This window comes from Festucalex cinctus, chromosome 2 (assembly GCF_051991245.1).
Source record: "Festucalex cinctus isolate MCC-2025b chromosome 2, RoL_Fcin_1.0, whole genome shotgun sequence".
Lineage (NCBI taxonomy): Eukaryota > Metazoa > Chordata > Actinopteri > Syngnathiformes > Syngnathidae > Festucalex > Festucalex cinctus.
Window position 1 is genome coordinate 1,650,639 of NC_135412.1, and position 17,476 is coordinate 1,668,114.

The 17,476-nt window shown below is 40.4% G+C and overlaps 1 protein-coding gene across 10 annotated transcripts in view; it reads right to left on the reverse strand.

Annotated features, from left to right (window-relative positions):
• The window catches only part of hspg2 (heparan sulfate proteoglycan 2), a 153,736-nt gene that overhangs the window by 50,675 nt on the left and 85,585 nt on the right, over window positions 1-17,476 (reverse strand). For 7 of the 10 annotated variants that reach the window (XM_077512043.1, XM_077512048.1, XM_077512049.1 and 4 more), the window contains 17 exons: window positions 16,348-16,418; window positions 15,665-15,729; window positions 15,429-15,569; window positions 13,083-13,274; window positions 12,868-12,906; window positions 9,829-10,059; window positions 9,655-9,711; window positions 7,484-7,567; window positions 5,785-5,877; window positions 5,610-5,702; window positions 4,240-4,470; window positions 4,037-4,150; window positions 3,833-3,960; window positions 1,499-1,585; window positions 1,143-1,201; window positions 594-758; window positions 392-502 (listed from right to left, as the gene is read on the reverse strand). In XM_077512043.1, the coding sequence (XP_077368169.1) occupies window positions 392-502; window positions 594-758; window positions 1,143-1,201; window positions 1,499-1,585; window positions 3,833-3,960; window positions 4,037-4,150; window positions 4,240-4,470; window positions 5,610-5,702; window positions 5,785-5,877; window positions 7,484-7,567; window positions 9,655-9,711; window positions 9,829-10,059; window positions 12,868-12,906; window positions 13,083-13,274; window positions 15,429-15,569; window positions 15,665-15,729; window positions 16,348-16,418 (1,961 nt within the window). The remainder of the gene's footprint in view (window positions 1-391; window positions 503-593; window positions 759-1,142; window positions 1,202-1,498; window positions 1,586-3,832; window positions 3,961-4,036; window positions 4,151-4,239; window positions 4,471-5,609; window positions 5,703-5,784; window positions 5,878-7,483; window positions 7,568-9,654; window positions 9,712-9,828; window positions 10,060-12,867; window positions 12,907-13,082; window positions 13,275-15,428; window positions 15,570-15,664; window positions 15,730-16,347; window positions 16,419-17,476) is intronic. The other 3 variants (XM_077512051.1, XM_077512050.1, XM_077512046.1) reach the window with 2 other exon arrangements.

The following is a 17,476-nucleotide window of genomic DNA, read 5'->3' on the forward strand; positions in this document are numbered from 1 at the left end:
CTTTCTGATGATGTCATCTTTCTGGCAACTGTTACTATAACAACCATGTTGTTGGCGCAAATCCGTTGCCATGTGTGGTAAATCAGGTGCAAATTTGCTCCAAGCTGTCAGTTTTGTGGGCGTGTTTGCGCCGGTATATGATTGGAGCAATATCCTTCGCCATTAGGTGGCTAACTTGGCGCAGACTGCGGGTGCGATATTTCGCGCTATTACCTGACGCAGCGCATTCTTCGTGAATATATCCCCATGTGTTAATCTAACACTGGCGATTTTGCTGTGTACAAAGGTTAGCAGTGACATAGAAGATAATCTTGATGCCGAACGATCCCCGAGGTGACTGGTGGTCAGTGCATGTTGTAAGCGCACAGGACGCGTCTCCACTCATACGCACTTGTCACAACAATCTCAGCACGGCTCCTGTTGGTGCTGAGCTGGTCCCGGCAGGTGCAGATGTAAACACCGGCATCGCTCGGCTGGACATTGGAGAAGTACAATTCTGCTCCTGCGTAAAGGCCAAAAACATCAATTATGTCAAGAAATGTTGAGTCCTAAATATCTCGATATCACACAGCACACGTTTGAAGCGATCGTACCTTGTCTGCGTCGGTCAGCGCTGCTCGAGATGGGCCGTCCGTCCTGTCTGGACCAGTAGATGTGGTGCGGAGTCGACACGGAGGCCTGACAGCGCAGGGTGACGGAGCCGCCCTGGGTTGTCAGGACCCTCTCTGGATACACCCTCACCACCAAGGATGCTGCAGCTGCAGAGAAACCAAAATGAGGAGCAGAAGAGTTTGTGAAAATGTCTCACTTGATGTTTCATCGAAAGTTACGGTCAAATCCAAATATGCATTACAAGCGAGTTAAGATTTAATGCTATGCATTCCAAGCTGAAAGTTTTTCTTTAAATTGTGATGTTGAGTATGGAGAGTAAATGCAGATAAATATACCGTAACTGGAAATAGTTTTCTGATAAACAGAACATTTGAGGAGACTCACAGTGCCAGTGCTGAATAAACTACAACCACAATAATCTCACTGACAACAGCCTATCAAAAGCTCGACTTTTAAAATGGAATCCGATTCTCAATATAATGTAATGTGCCTGTTATGAGAGTACTGCATGTTTTTTTTTGTCATCTTACCATCATGAGGCCGACACTTCTGTCTCCCCTGTGGGTTGCCGACATAACCAGGAGCACATCTGTTGATGGGAAAATCAGACCAAGTGAACAATTGGAACGCCCGTATACCAGCAAATAAGAAAAGAATTACTGGCAAGTTATCATCTCACATGGAGAACACAAGTTGTAATTTATAAAAGTTGAATTCAGGACACTGGACACTTCTTGGTTGTTCAAAAGTATGATGGGTCGAGTTGTGGATTACCGAGAACTGGATTACTGAGAACCTACACAGTCTACTGTGAGAAGTAATCATGCTGCTATATGGTGTAGAAAGCACTATATAAGTGCAATTAGTGTTGGAGAAAACTACTTACCGCTCACAGTATTGTCCTGTGTATCCAGGCTGACAGGCAGTACACTGGTAGCCTCCATTTCCAAGACTCTCACAGGTTGGGGAGAACCTGTCACAAACAGATAAACCAGATAAATAAAGAAATCCATCGATAATAATAAACATGTCACGTTGGTCCATCAGTTGTATTTGTGGCTCAAGTTGGGCCCAAATCTATATGGCAGTCGCCAGTGTGGGTTTTCTTTACTGTGTCTCAACAAAATGTTACCCTTGCAGTGTTTTGTTGCATTCAAACATGACCGTTGTGTTTTTGGCAAGATCAAAACGAGTTACTGCTTGTCTTTGAAGCAGAGATATCAATAAAATCCTCTCCTCACACTCTCTTTTTATTTGGTTTTCATGCCCCTAGTTACACGGGTGTTCTAACCCTTAAAAATGCAAATGCAAAACATCGTTGGAACACGGTGCTGAGTGGAAGATTTTTAACTCATTCACTCCCAAAAACGTATTTATACGTTTTTTAGGTTTTTGTTTGCTAGAGTTTTTGTATTAAGGCTTTGATGCAGTTTCTGACCTGAAGTGGTCGCTTAAAGAGATGGTAGTTATTACCAAAAAAAAAAAACGCCAGAAAGTGGCAGCAAAGTATAAGAGATCAACCAGGTCCATGTTGCAACAAGCTCTTTTTCCAAGTATTTTCAACAGGTTTGTGAATAATGATGAAACTTAGCTAATTCCAATGCTAATTCTAACAGATAAAACAAATATACCGTACTTTTTTTTTTTTCCTGATGAAAGAAGAGTCACATTTTTCGATTGGTAGGTTCCATGTTTTTATAGCAATAGAACATGAAAATGGCTGGGAGTGAATGAGTTAAGTACAAGTGTGTTCAAGTTTGCCATCATTCGACTTATAAGAGGACTCGAAAGTATATTTGTATTTAAGTTAATTTTGCAAACAATTATCGGCCTACTTATCGGTTATCGACATCAGCACTTTCTAAATTATTCGTTTATCGCATCGGTTGAAAATAGTATTATCGTGCATCCCTAATTTTAACTGCAGTTGCAGTGTTGCGCCATCATAAAGTCATAAAGTCAAAGTCACAAAAACACATAATATACATCCATCCATCCATTATCTTGACCGCTTATTCCTCACAAGGGTCGCGGGGGCTGCTGGCGCCTATCTCAGCTGGTAGGCGGGGGACACCCTGGACCGGTTGCCAACCAATCGCAGGGCACACAGAGACGAACAACCATCCACACTCACACGCACACCGACGGGACAATTCGGAGCGCCCAATTAACCTGCCATGCATGTCTTTGGAATGTGGGAGGAGACCGGAGTACCCGGAGAAGACCCACGCGGGCACGGGGAGAACATGCAAACTCCACCCAGGAAGGTCCGAGCCTGGACTCGAACCGGAGACCTCAGAACTGGGAAGCGGACGTGCTAACCACTCGACTACCGTGCCGCCCACATAATATACATATAATACACAATTAACATAATAGTGTTTTACAGCAACGCTGAACTATATTTACCATTTAATATGTACTAGTGGATGATTTTTTTTTAATGACTGTAGTTGAAAAAAATGGCAAAAAATCCATGGCAACTTTGTATACATATAATTTCTCACTTCTAGTCCCTGATCGTAAAATGGCTGCAGGAGGGTGGCCCGTAATGTTATCGGTCAGAGATGGGAAAACCAGGTCAAGAAAGTAAAAACCCTGCCAGAGTTTGACTTTAGCCACAGGTGCTCCTCCTTGTAATGACCTCGTTCACCTGCCGGTTGAGTGCAAGCACCTTGTAGCTAAAGCCAAACTGTGGCAGGTTTTTCCACTTTCTGGACCTGGAATTCCCATCGCGAGTACCGATACCTTAAAATAACACTGGTTTTGGCACCGATACCGATACCTAGTAGTCATCATAGTCAGGGTAATACCACTACTGACTCAATTTGAGCCAGGAAAAACCACCATGGTCACCACAGATTTTCCACAATATTTTACTGTATTTCTATACTGTATTTTTTGTTCTTATTATTTATGTACTGAGTTTTTTTTTTTTTTTCAGGATGAGCTCATTCACCCTGCTCATAAAACAATGGCCCAAATGTTTTGCAACAGAAAAAAAAAAGTGAATTTTCTAAAAAGAGGAATGCAAATAGTCGGATCAGTGAGAGTGCAAGTATTTTGATTTAGAAGGAAGAATCCTACAGTAGGTGCAGACCCTCCAGATTTCACAAGAAGGTCGACTGTGCTGTCAACATGAACACGTGAGCAGTATAAGACTTTAAAAGCTATAAATAGAGGAGGAATGTGCCGCTCGGGCATCTGTGCCAGAACTCACTGGTTGTCCGGGTCAGTGTGAGGGCAGGCGCAGGGCTGGCAGTCCTCTGGTGTGCCAACAGTGGGGTCACCGAAGAAACCGGAAGCACACTGCTCACAGAGCTCACCCTGAGTGTTGTGCAGACAGTTCTGGAAAGAAAAATATTTTTTGACATGCATCCATCACACCTACAAAGACTCATTTTGGTCATTTTCTGTTTCTTACTGTGCAGATGCCGGTCTCGGGGTGGCAGGCGTCTGAGTGGCCGTTGCACTCACACAGCTCGCAGTGACCCAGGTATAAGCCACCGCCGGTGCGGGTGTATCCGGGTGCACAGTCCTGAAGTACATTCAGATGATGGGAGCACTCAAACGAAGCCGGCGTCTTCCACGGGTTGATTTGAAGTGAGAAATACGAGGAGGACAAACCTGGCAGGAAAGACCCTGGTAGGCGGGCGGGCAGCGGCACTGCTCCACCTCCAGGGCCTGCGCCAGGCCGCTGTAGTTGGGCACGGCCACTTCCATGCTGACGTCGGAGATGCTGGACGAGCGCATCTCGGTGTAGTAGGACGCTCGGATCAGGATGTCGTCCAGGTCAGCCAGAACCATCAGCAAGTGCTCCCGTGTGGCGGGCATGCCGTCGGGACGACGCCAGTGGTCCTGGAAATGACAAAGGACACAAAATGAGAAAGAGGCTACTTTTCACTTTCTTTAACTCATTTACTCCCAATAACGTATAAATATGTTTTTTTTTAATGCTCTTAAGTCTCCCAAAGACGTATTTATACGTTTTTTTTTAGTTTTTTTTTTTTTATACTAGAGCATACAGAAGGCTTTGATGCAGCCTCTCAACGGCAAAGAACGGTTGCAGAAATGGTAGTTATTACACAAACGGCCAGCAGGTGGCAGCAGAGCAAAGGCGATCAACCAGGGCCATGTAGAAAAAAAGCTCAATTACTTACAATTTGAAATAGATTTGCGAAAACTGATGAAACTTAGCTCTCTTCTAAATATAAATACATAATATAATATAATATATATCAATAAACTTGAGTTGCCTTAAACTGACATCACATCATTGTCATGCGTATGTGTGGCTGAATTATCACTTAACTCATTCACTCCCAGCCATTTTCATGTTCTATTGCTATAAAAACATGGAACCGACCAAAAGAAAAATGTGTCTCTTGTTTCATCAGGAAAAAAAAAAAAAACACAAAAAAGTACGCTATATATATTTTTTTCTCTGTTTTTATGTTTTGTAGCAGTTAGCATTAGAATTAGCTAAGTTTCATCATTATTTACAAACCTGTTGAAAATACTGGGAAAAAAAAGAGCTTGTTGCAACACGGATCTGGTTGATCTCTTATACTTTCCTGCCACCTGCTGGCTGTTTTTTTTTTTTTTGTAATAACTACCATCGCTTTAAGCGACCACTTCAGGTCAGAAACTGCATCAAAGCCTTCATTACAAAAACTCTAGCAAACAAAAACCTAAAAAACGTATAAATACGTTTTTGGGAGTGACTGAGTTAATGACAGGCGTTCACACTTTATGCTTTCTTTCAAATGGGATGAAATGAAGATCAAATGTGCAAAATACAGACTGTTGCTCTTCACAATTTTTGAGATGCAAGGATGATTGTGAGTTGCCCTATGATTGGGCCTTGGAAGAAGACTTTGTTGAACCAAAGGTCTCTCAACTTGATTGTGATCATCAGATGGAAATCAGTGAGACAGAAAAATGGGCAATTCCGCCACTTTCACTGCAGCTTATCGTCTGTGGGATGTTTTTCTTACCTCAGTGAAGACGACTTCAAATTCTTGAGTCTCTCTGCTGCCTTGTTGCCTCCTTTGCCAGGTTTGTCTCGCGACCAGAGTGATGTCATTTCCCTATAGAAACATCAGGAAGGTTTAAGAAAAGCGAAATATGGCCAAACTTTGCGCAAAAGTATGCAAGAAGGGGTGCACTCACAATGATCTGCACATCGGCATCTTCTAGCAGCGTTCCTCTTGGACCAGCCACGTAGGAGATTGTGTATTTCAGTTTGCCACCATACGAGCCCACCTTAAACGCATTGAACGGGAATGAACACATTTTCGCTCGGTCACAAAGTGCTCGAAAATGGAAGCAAACTCCAGCAGATTCATCATCAAAAATAAGCCAAGTCGAATCAGAAACACATTAAATTAGTGACGATTAGTGAACAAGTTATTTGTCATTGACAACGTCCTGAAAACGCATGGTTCCAACAGTAATGGTGACACGATTGCCTGTGGTTACTATGCCTGTATTGGGGGCGGGGCATTAACCACCTTCAGAGTTTAGACACTGGCCTAACCAGGCCAGTCCCAATTTTTAGGTTGCACCCAAAATGGGCCAAAAGTGCATTTTGTGTTTCCGATTGAAATACTTAACATTGAAACAATGTAACAGAAACAGGACATGGTGACAATACAAGAAAAAAAAAAATTGACTGAACAAAGGATACTATTATACAGTAAATACGCTAAATATAAAATAATCTTATTGGCCTACTGCCCATAAAGACTTCACGTCAGACCCCTGAAATATGTGCTTCTTTTCACTTTCATATCTACTGGAGTATCCCATCTCTTGAAACTACTACTAGACTTAGACTTCGACTTGACTTTATTGATCCCTTTGAGATGGCTCCCGCTGGGAAATTTACATGTCCAGCAGCAATGAGAACAGATAATAAAATAAAAAAAGAATTCAATCAATCAATAAATCAAGTTATTACACCAGAGATTGAATTAATAATAATAATAATAATAATAATAATAATAACAATAATAATAATAAAATAAAAAATAAGAATTCAATCAATCAATAAATAAGGTTATTACACCAGAGATTGAATTAATAATAATACTAATAATAATAATAATAAAATGAAAAATAAGAATTCAATCAATCAATAAAGTTATTACACCAGAGATTGAATTCATAATAATAATAATAATAATAATAATAGTAATAATAATAATAATAATAATAAAATGAAAAATAAGAATTCAATCAATCAATAAATCAAGTTATTACACAAGAGATTGAATTAATAATAATAATAATAATAATAATAATAATAATAATAATAATAAAATAAAAAATAAGAATTCAATCAATCAATAAATAAGGTTATTACACCAGATTGAATTAATAATAATAATAATAATAATAATAATAATAATAATAATAATAAAATGAAAAATAAGAATTCAATCAATCAATAAGGTTATTACATCAGAGGTGTAGTAGTAATAATAATAATAATAATAATAATAATAAGACAAATAAAATAAAAAAATAAAAATTCAATCAATCAATAAGCACTAACAAAAAACTTTTGCCGTTATTTTTTTTCGTATGAGGTGAGATCCACAAAATCAGTAATAAAATGATTCAGATCATCTTTTTAATATTCATGACAATATAACTTAATTAATGAGGAGGAACATTGAGGACTATGCGACAAGGAACCGTCAACAAAGAATAATGCGAGAGAAAACATTTTCCAACAGAGGCTGCATATGGGAAACCCGGATGACTGGGATGAAGGAAAAGGGCACTGGGATTGTGGGATCGGGGTCAAAGGGCGCTGGGAAGAATGGAGCCGGGGGATTTGACCCCAAGTTTTCAGTTACAGTACCTTATCCCCTGTGAAGTGCGCGGGGAGCTGCCAGTCGAGCAGATCGTCCTGCTGCAAGCTGAAACCTTTGTAGACCAGAGCGTACTGGGAGGCAAGCGGTGAGGGAAGAAAAGGAAAATGAGCCGCGGAAATGGAGAGAGGCGAGCAGGCAAAAGAGGAAGCCGAGAGCGGAGGAATGCAGAGCATAACGCTCCAAGTCTTTCCAAGTACGTGCTCCGGGGGCGCTCGTAAATCCGCCATCGGACAACTTCCACTCACAGAAATGACCAAAAAAAAATGACAGCTTAAGACATCTGAGGCTGACTTTAAACAGACGTCGGTGAGACTAAAGCTGTTCTCAGTGTCGGTACAGTAGTATATCTATTCCATATTCTATTCTGCTGCAAATTAGGGCTGCACGATATTGGAAAAACATGCGATATGCGATATACTTGCTGAACATAGCGATAATCGATATTATTGCGATATTTAACACGAGAAAATTAAAGAAATTACATTTTTATTACCTAATGAAAGAAAAAACATTTTTCATGTGGCAAAATAAGCAACCTTAATTTAATCTTAGTTAATTAAGTGTAATTATGTCTTGATAATTTTCAACAATTGAATGGCGATGCAGATTTTAGTTAGCATCCGACTGGTCAAATTCATATAAAAAGCATAAAATTCCATATAAAACTTATTGCGTGCCTTTGCAATATGCATATTGCAAGGGCCAATATCGCCATATCGATATTTTTTCGATATATTGTGCAGCCCTACTGCAAATTAGGAGTGTGCTCAAAAAATCGATACGGCAATATATCGTTGCGGGCCTCATCACAATACACGTATCGATACGCAGGCGTTAGAATCGATATTTCTTGTTAACTTTAAAGAGGCAGTTAACGTTTGCCATTGCAGCTTGCATTGTAGCTAAAAAAATAAAAAACCAGCAGCGTCTTTGAAGTTAATTGCCTTCAATTAATGCAAAAATAGCTCACCAGTGATTGGACACTTTAAAGCAGAGGAAGAATATTAATATTTATTTACTTATAAACTTAACATGGCACATGTCTTAATGTACCAGTTTTCCTATATTTTGTTTAAAAACCAAGTAGAATGTGTTACATGAAAAAAATGCTGTTTTTGTTTCCCCAAATATTTCAAATAAGCACATTTTAGAGCAGTAATTTTAATACGTTGATATTTTTGCTCATATCGGCTCATGCCTATTAATAATTGTTCCCCGTGTGTCTGTGAAAGCTACAAATTTAGACCAGGCACACCGCTTTGGTGGTAAACCAGAAGAGCTGCTAACAAAAATATTTTTGTCAGTCAGCATAACAAACAAATCCTTTAGGCATACATATGACTATTATAAAATGCAGGAAAATTAATGTGGCATATTGAGATACGTATTGCCATGAAGATCAAGTATTGGAACTAGGGGTGTGAATTGCCTAGTACCTGACGATTCGATTCGTATCACGATTCACAGGTCACGATTCGATTCGATACCGATTAATCCCGATATGAATTTATAAGTCGATTGTTGTGATTTTTTTTCATTCAAATTTAGAAAATACTAATCAGTAAGCTTGTAGAGTGTAAGATTTATATGAAAATGTATTATTTATTTATCTGAAATTTCAGTCTTATAGAGGTTGTAATCGGTTTCATGCTTGAACAGCATTAAAATAAAATATTAAGGCTTAATGTTCCGTTCATATAACATTCTTCCATGCTCAAGGTGTGAATCCTAACCCGAAGTCAGACGTTTTGTTGAATATTTTTCCATTAAAAATGGAAGTTTAAAAATGGATTCACACAAAAAAAAAAAAAAAAAAAAAAAAAAAAAAAAAAAAAAAAAAAAAAAAGGCAATGATAAGACGTTGAATCGGTAAGACTGCCGAATGAACAATTCTGAGCTCTTAAAAAAAATAAAATAAATTACCCCAAAAAAAAAAAAAAAAAAAATTGATTTTTTTTTTTATTGAATCGATTCGAGAATCGCGCGATGTAGTATCGCGATATATCGCCGAATCGACCCCTAAACACCCCTAATTGGAACACATATGTATCGCGATACGTATCGTATCGTGAGGTTGGCGGATCTACCCAGCCCGACTGCAAATCATATTTCGTCGCTCTCGATTTGCTCATCATCGAGCTAAGCTGTCGTGCTGTACCTGGCTGCCCACTCCAGAAGCACGAGCACGAGTCGTCTTGCTCACTGTGTTCTCGCTCTGTTGATCAACAAAACAACAAAAACCACAAGCCAAAAAATAAAAATAAAAATCGTGAGGTGACGGGGAAGCGGAAGAATCAACAACGTCACTCTCACAAACTCTGGCAGAGAGTACCTGCATATGAGGCGCATGGCCTGGCGAGTACGATTGGGGTCTGGCGGCTCGAACTGAAGCGGTGATGCCGGACGGACCGGGAAGCGGCCTCACGTTACGCAAAGGCCATCGAGAAGAAGAGGATGAAGAAGAAGAGGAGGATGTCGGATGACGAGAGGAGAGTGGAACTTGTTGAAGGGAAAAGTTTGAGAGGAGCGCCCAGACCTCATCATCCAGCTGTCTGACGTCACCCTAAAAGGAGGCATCAAGTGGGGGATACCCGAAGGATTCGTAGCCATGCGAACAGTCAAGGTGACCCGGTCAGGGGGGCTTCGCGTTATCACACCATGAATGCGACCTGACTGGAAGCGGTAGTCAAGCTTGCACGCATGCACACGAATGAGGCCGACTCAACGTTGAGATTGAGTAGATTTGAAACAGCAACATTCTGCGAGTTCACGTTTTACTGTTTTGAAACTGGGGTCCAACAAAGCATCAATTTCTTTGAAGTGCTGTTGCAAAGTCTTGAGGTGTTTCCAGTATTTATCCACATCAAAAGCCAGAGTTCACAAAAAGTTCAAATCGACATTTTCGTCACCAGTCTTCCATTCCAGCGGGTCAATTTTCCATCCATCTTCAACCTTTCAGGCGAGGGCTGCACTGTCAACAGTGCCAACGTCACCGATTATGAATAGCATAAGACCGGAGCTGCTTCGATTGGCTGAAGACATTTTGGTTACACTTTCCTCTGTCGGTGCTCTACAGCCATCAAGCTACAATGTTTCACAGATTTTCCTCACTCCTAATCTGTTTTGACATACCGTATTTTCCGCACTATAAGGCGCACCTAAAAGCCTTCCATTTTTTCAAAAGCTGACCATGCGCCTTATAATCCAGTTGGCCTTATATGTGGATCAATATTGAGCCGCAACAGGTCTCGCTGTCGAGACGCTATCGGTGACCCTGCACGAACGGAGATCCCGCCATCTTGGATCGCTAGCTAATACTCACTTTACCTGAGAGAAAATAATAAAACAGCTGTTTATTCATTTTACGCTGGTTTGTAATCCATTAACTCATTCACTCCCAAAAACGTATTTATATGTTTTTGTTTGCTAGAGTTTTTGTATGAAGGCTTTGATGCAGTTTCTGACCTGAAGTGGTCGCTTAAAGCGATAGTAGTTATTACAAAAAAAAAAAAAAAAGTGTGCTTCATCTGTTTCATGAATGAAACTTTTTTTTGTAATAACTACCATCGCTTTAAGCTTCCACTTCAGGTCAGAAACTGCATCAAAGCCTTCATAGAAAAACTCTAGCAAACAAAAACCTAAAAAAATGTATAAATACGTCTTTGGGAGTGAATGAGTTAATAAAGTTATAAAGTTTGACTGACCTATCTGACTGTTTTGTTGACATTCCCTTTAGCGCAGCACCATCTAATGGATGCATAACGTAACCCCGCCTCTAATGTAGTGCCTTATATATGGAAAAAGTTTGAAAATATGTCATTCGTTGAAGGTGCGCCTTATAATGCGGAAAATACGGTACTTGTTGTATGTCAAGTTCCTTGTCAATCTAAATTGCCTATCAAAGCTGTGAGTTGACCTGTTTTACACATTCTTGTCTAGGGGTGCACCGATCGATCGGCTAGCCGATTTATCGGCCCCGATTTCCTTAATTTTGGAAGATCGGTGATCAGCCGATCCCTTAAAAATAAACCGATCTTTTCCACCAATCTCATCTCCCTCCTCAGAGGTCTGAAAAAAATCAGCCACTGTCCTCTTCTGCTGAGATGACTAAAAGCATTTGTATTTTTATTTGAGAGAACTACTTCATGTGCGGTTAAAACAACCCATTTGTATTATTTCGCCAATATTGTTCATTGTTTTCCAATAAAACGAGACTGGAACATTGAAAATATAAGCTGCTTGTCGTGAAAAAAAAAAATTGGTATCGGCAAAAATCGGGATCGGCAGGTCAGACTTTTTAAAAGATCGGGGATCGGTGATCGGCTGGAAAATTGTGATCGGTGCACCCCTATTCTTGTCACAACTAGGGGTGTGAATTGCCTAGTACCTGACGATTCGATTCGTATCACGATTCACAGGTCACAATTCGATTCGATACCGATTAATCCCGATACGAATTTATAAGTCGATTGTTGCGATTTTTTTTCATTCAAATTTAGAAAATACTAATCAGTAAGCTTGTAGAGTGTAAGATTTATATGAAAATGTATTATTTATTTATCTGAAATTTCAGTCTTATAGAGGTTGTAATCTGTTTCATGTTTGAACAGCATTCAAATAAAATATTAAGGCTTAATGTTCCGTTCATATAACATTCTTCCATGCTCAAGGTGTGAATCCTAACCCGAAGTCAGACGTTTTGTTGAATATTTTTCCATTAAAAATGGAAGTTTAAAAATCGATTCAAACACACAAAAAAAAAAGAAATAAAAAAAAGGCAATGATGATAAGACGTTGAATAGGTAAGACTACCGAATGAACAATTCTGAGCTCTTAAAAAAAAAATAAAAAATAATAATCGATTTTTTCTTTTATTGAATCGATTCAAGAATCGCGCGATGTAATATCGCGATATATCGCCGAATCGATTTTTTTTTAACACCCCTAGTCACAACAATTTGGCAGTCTGTACCAAATACTTCACTGCGTCTCTCAGCTTGTGGGTGTCTTTACCCTTTGAAGCCATTCGGTTCAAAATGGATGCAACTTTCATGAACTGCTCCTCTGCAACTCAGAGCGATTCCGTTGATGTGGATAAAGATTCACGCTTTGATCCCTTTCCTTATCACTGAACTGATTTGTATTCTGTGATCTGTATTTGGAATTGTTTTCCCAGTGTTATTTAAGCCGAGTTAAAATGTAAGAAGGTCTTTCATGCTCCATTCATTTACTTGGCTTTCGCTTCATGTGATGTATGTGATGCAAGCCTTCAAAATTGAAAATGTTATCCTGCTTAACATATTCCTATGGCACCAAAAAAGCACGACAAAAACACACACAGTAGCCATACCACTGGGTCACGCTTTCATACCTGTTCTGCTCGTTTCATACGAGTAAAAGACGAACCTTTCTATGAGTGGTAAGAGGGGGGAAAAAAAAGAAAGATAATTCAATCAAATCAAGTGATTTGATGAGTGCTGTATGTAGAAATGACAGATAGATGATGAGAGAAAAGCAGAGCAAGGGAAAGAGAGATCTACAAATTCCACACAAATTGCACTTCCCACAAGTTCTTTGGTTACTGACCTTGTCTCCCTGGAAGACCCCAGGAAGCTGCCAGTAGTGGGGGTCCTGTCCCAGGTAGTCAAAGTTGCTGTAAGATAGTTGAGTCCCCTCGGTGGAAACCTCAACTGTGAAACCGGTGGAGATGCGGTTCGTGCGTTGACGGTTCACCAGCGCAAATCCCTGGAAGTTCCCTGGAGAAAACGTTGATGATACCTGCAGGAGGACATGAAGGAACACAAGGGAGCTGAGGAAAAATGTCAAGCTTGGAACTGGAAAGAAAAAAAAAATATGGGCACAGTAATCACGAGTCAAGTTGGGCTTTAATGTCAGAGAATTTCAGGGGCATATTGACTCAGAATGCGCTGCGTCCGGAAATATTGCACCACAACTGCGCCCAGTTAGCCACCTAATCACGAAGGATATTGCTCCAATCATATACCGGCGCAAACACGCCCACAAAACTGACAGCTTGGAGCAAACTTGCACCTGATTTACCACACATGGCAACGGATTTGCGCCAACAACATGGTTGTTATAGTAACAGTTGCCAGAAAGATGACGTCATCAGAAAGCGAGCTTGGACCGAGAGGAAGCGTTTAGAGCGCCATTAAGCTGGAAAGAGCAAAGAGAGGACGACAACGACGTCATTCGTTCATACAGTACAAATTATTGGTGCGATCGTTTTTAAAAAATACATTTTCAGAGGTTGGCGTGGGCGTACAATATGCATCTGGCACGTAACCCCGGGTTTTTACCGGATGCGGTTGCGGTGCGGTTGCGGTGCGGTCCGGCGACGCAAGCAATTAGATTCCATTCATTCGAATGGTGCAGTTTACACCGCTTGCGGGTGCGTTGCGTGTCGACTGCGGAAGGCCTGCGGCGTGCCGCAAGCCTTCCGCAAGGATAGACCAATTTTCTATTTTTGCCGGACGCCGCAGCGGTAGGCCTCCGGCAAATGGCAAGCTAGCACAAAACACATCGAGCGGGACAGGAAGACCGACGCAGTTTCAAAATAAATTTCCGGTTACCTTTCAGAATAAAACACTCGCCAGCTCCTATTTCGCAAGTTTTTCAGCAAAACGTGACGTGGGCGTCGCCGGGCCATGTGCTCATTCACGGTTTAGACACCAGCGAACATGGACGAGGAGAGGTTTATATTGGAGGTGGAAAACCACAAAATAATATATGACACGGCACATCCTTTTTATGAGGACAACCAAAAAAAGGATGCTGCATGGAATCTCATAGCAGAAGAAGAAGAAAAGGTTAAATCAAAAGAAGTCCACCTCTCTTTCTGCTTCTCTGTTGAGCACAGACTTTCTGTATGTTTGTCGTTGTGAAATGCCACATGATCGCGCGCGCGCGGTCCCGCGAGACACGTTGGGAAGTGGGCGGCGACGGAGCTGCCGGACCGCTGTGTGGATTGACAAAAAAATTGACCCGTCCGGAGCACGCAGTCAAGACGCACCGCACCGCAACCGCACCGCAACCGCACCGCAACCGCATCCGGTGAAAACCCGGGGTGAGAATGATCATAAAACGCCTCCCCGCCATTGCCGATCAGCCCAGGTTACGTTATGTGTCTTAAACTAACACGGAAATACCCCCCCCCCCCTCTCTCTCTGTCTCTCTCTCTCTGTGTGAACAGCCAGAGAGCGATGGTGCACCGTGCCATGCGCTGCTGTTATGATCCCGGGATCGAGGTTGCTTTCCAAAAACGTTATTTACGTCACGCAAACTCCGTGTGGCGATTTGACGTTAGTGAATTAGACGCTGCATATCAATGAGTCCCATTTGCATTGGGGTGGGCATATTTTGCGTCAAATATATGCAAATTACCTCATTTACATAGCCGCAAATACCACCGTGACGCAATCTGTTTGGCCGTGCACTTAAGTGACGGATTTCCCCATCTGCGCGTGTTTTGTGAATTAGGCGCTCCCGGATTGCGCCATTTTTGGCGACGCAAACCTTTCGTGAATAGGCCCCTCAGTGTGCAAACTGCTTTCTTATAAAACCAAACAGTCTCACATAAACATTTAGAAAATTGCTGCTGCATGGCCATAGAAAACAGAGACGAGTTGCTGTTCCCAAGGTGGAAACCAACAAAACCACAGAGTTTATTGCCTTGCAAGGCCTCTCCCATGAGCCAATTCGCTCTTTCCACAGTCATGCGTTTTGTGCTGGATATTTCCCTGAGAAATGCTAGACGGGCTATTTTGATTCTGGTGTGGTGGTCTGATCTGTGCATCAATTCTTTTTTGGAATTAAATGCTACTCGATTGACATTAAACCTTTTGCTCTTATGTAAACGTTGAACCATGAGCACAGAACCACGGCCTTATGATCACAGATTGTTTTGCTTACCAGGTCTCTGTAGTAGTTGGAGCTGGAGCACTGCTGAGTGACGCCCATACAGAAACAGGACAGGCAGCCATCTTTGTTGTGCTGGCTAAGATGGAAGGTTCCAGGCTTGCACCTGGAGCAGGATGGGTCTTCAACATTCATCTATAGGATAGCAGGATTTTGATAAGCAAGTTACGTCCAATCCATGCTACGTATGACGCAAACATTGCACAACAAAATGACAAAGTTGGACTTACTTTGCAGCGACAAGAGCCACCGACGCAGCCTTCGCTTCCCCTTGTGTCACAGTGATAGCAGTTACCTATAAGTGCATGTCGAAGCAGATAGTGTCAGGGTTTTTTTTTTTTCCAACCACAGTCAGACCATATTTGGATGGGATAATATTAACTCATTCACTCGCCGCCATTTTCACAGAAGCAGTCCCGTTCGCTCCCAGCTGTTTTACTGGATTTTAACTGATTTTGCAAGGCCCACAGAATATTCTACTCAATTGCTATAAAAGCATGGAACCTATCAAAAGAAAGATTAAAGTCTCTTCTTTCATCAGGGAAAAAAAGTATCTTTCTATCTATTTCCGTTTTGCAGCAATTAGCATTAGAAGAGAGCTAAGTTTCATTAGTTTTCACAAATCGATTTAAAATTGTAAGTAATTTTGCTTTTTTTCTACATGGCCCTGGTTGATCTCCTTTGCTCTGCTGCCACCTGCTGGCCGTTTGTGTAATAACTATCATTTCTGCAACCGCTCTTTGCAGCTGAGAGGCTGAATCAAAGCCTTCTGTATGCTCTAGCATAAAAAAACAACAAAAAAAACAATAAAACGTATAAATACGTCTTTGGGACACTTACAACATTAAAAAAAAACGTATTTACACGTTATTGGGAGCAAATGAGTTAATCTGCATCAAAGCATAGTATGTACCATTGAGTTCATTGTTGCCAGAAACACACTTCTGTCCATGCAATGGGTTGCCTGTGTATCCTCGTTCACATCTGGATTGGATAAAAAAAATAAAATAAAAAAAAAGTGAGTGGCACAACCTGCAACAATCAATTGGTATGTCTTTTAGCAAATACAAAAATCACAAAATGATGATGAATCCTTTACAGCAGTGGTGTCCAAACTACGGCCCAGGGGCCATTGGCGGCCCGTCGTCCATTTTTCAGTGGCCCGCGACATGTGCTAAAAATGCCATTTGACTCAGTTTAAATAATATAAAGGAAACAAAAAATGTTTGGAGATGGTCAAAGTAAGAAGGGAGGGTGTCGAAAAACAGGTGCCATTAAAGGTTATTTTAGTTAACAAAAACTAATGAAAAAATTAAAATTCAAAAAACAATATTGTGACCGAAATAAAATAAAAACGAAAGTGCTTTTTAAAAAAACAAAAACTAACTGAAACTACATTTTATGTTTACAAAAGTAACTAAAATTAACTATACGTGTCCTTTCTTTTAGTCTTTAGTAATTAATTTAATGCATGAGCCTTTGGGGATGATTTTAAATGTGATTTTTAGTGGATTTATTGTGGTATAAACCGGAATAATGACTTTTTAAAGTATGTCGCACAGAAGTGACGTCATCTAGCAGCAGCCAATAGAAAAGCACCAAAAGATGACGTTGCTCCCATGGTGTTTTTTTTAAATATTGCTCATGAGTAATACACATTAAAAAAAAAAAAAAACTAATACTAATACTGAAACTAACAAACTAAACAAAAACTAAGCATTTTTTAAAGAACTAAACTAATAAAAACTAACAGAACCACCCTGAAAAGTAATAACTAAAATAAAAAATTCCAAAACTATAATAACTAGGGGTGTGAATTGCCTAGTACCTGACGATTCGATTCGTATCACGATTCACAGGTCACGATTCGATTCGATACCGATTAATCCCGATACGAATTTATAAGTCGATTGTTGCGATTTTTTTCATTCAAATTTAGAAAATACTAATCAGTAAGCTTGTAGAGTGTAAGATTTATATGAAAATGTATTATTTATTTATCTGAAATTTCAGTCTCATAGAGGTTGTAATCTGTTTCATGT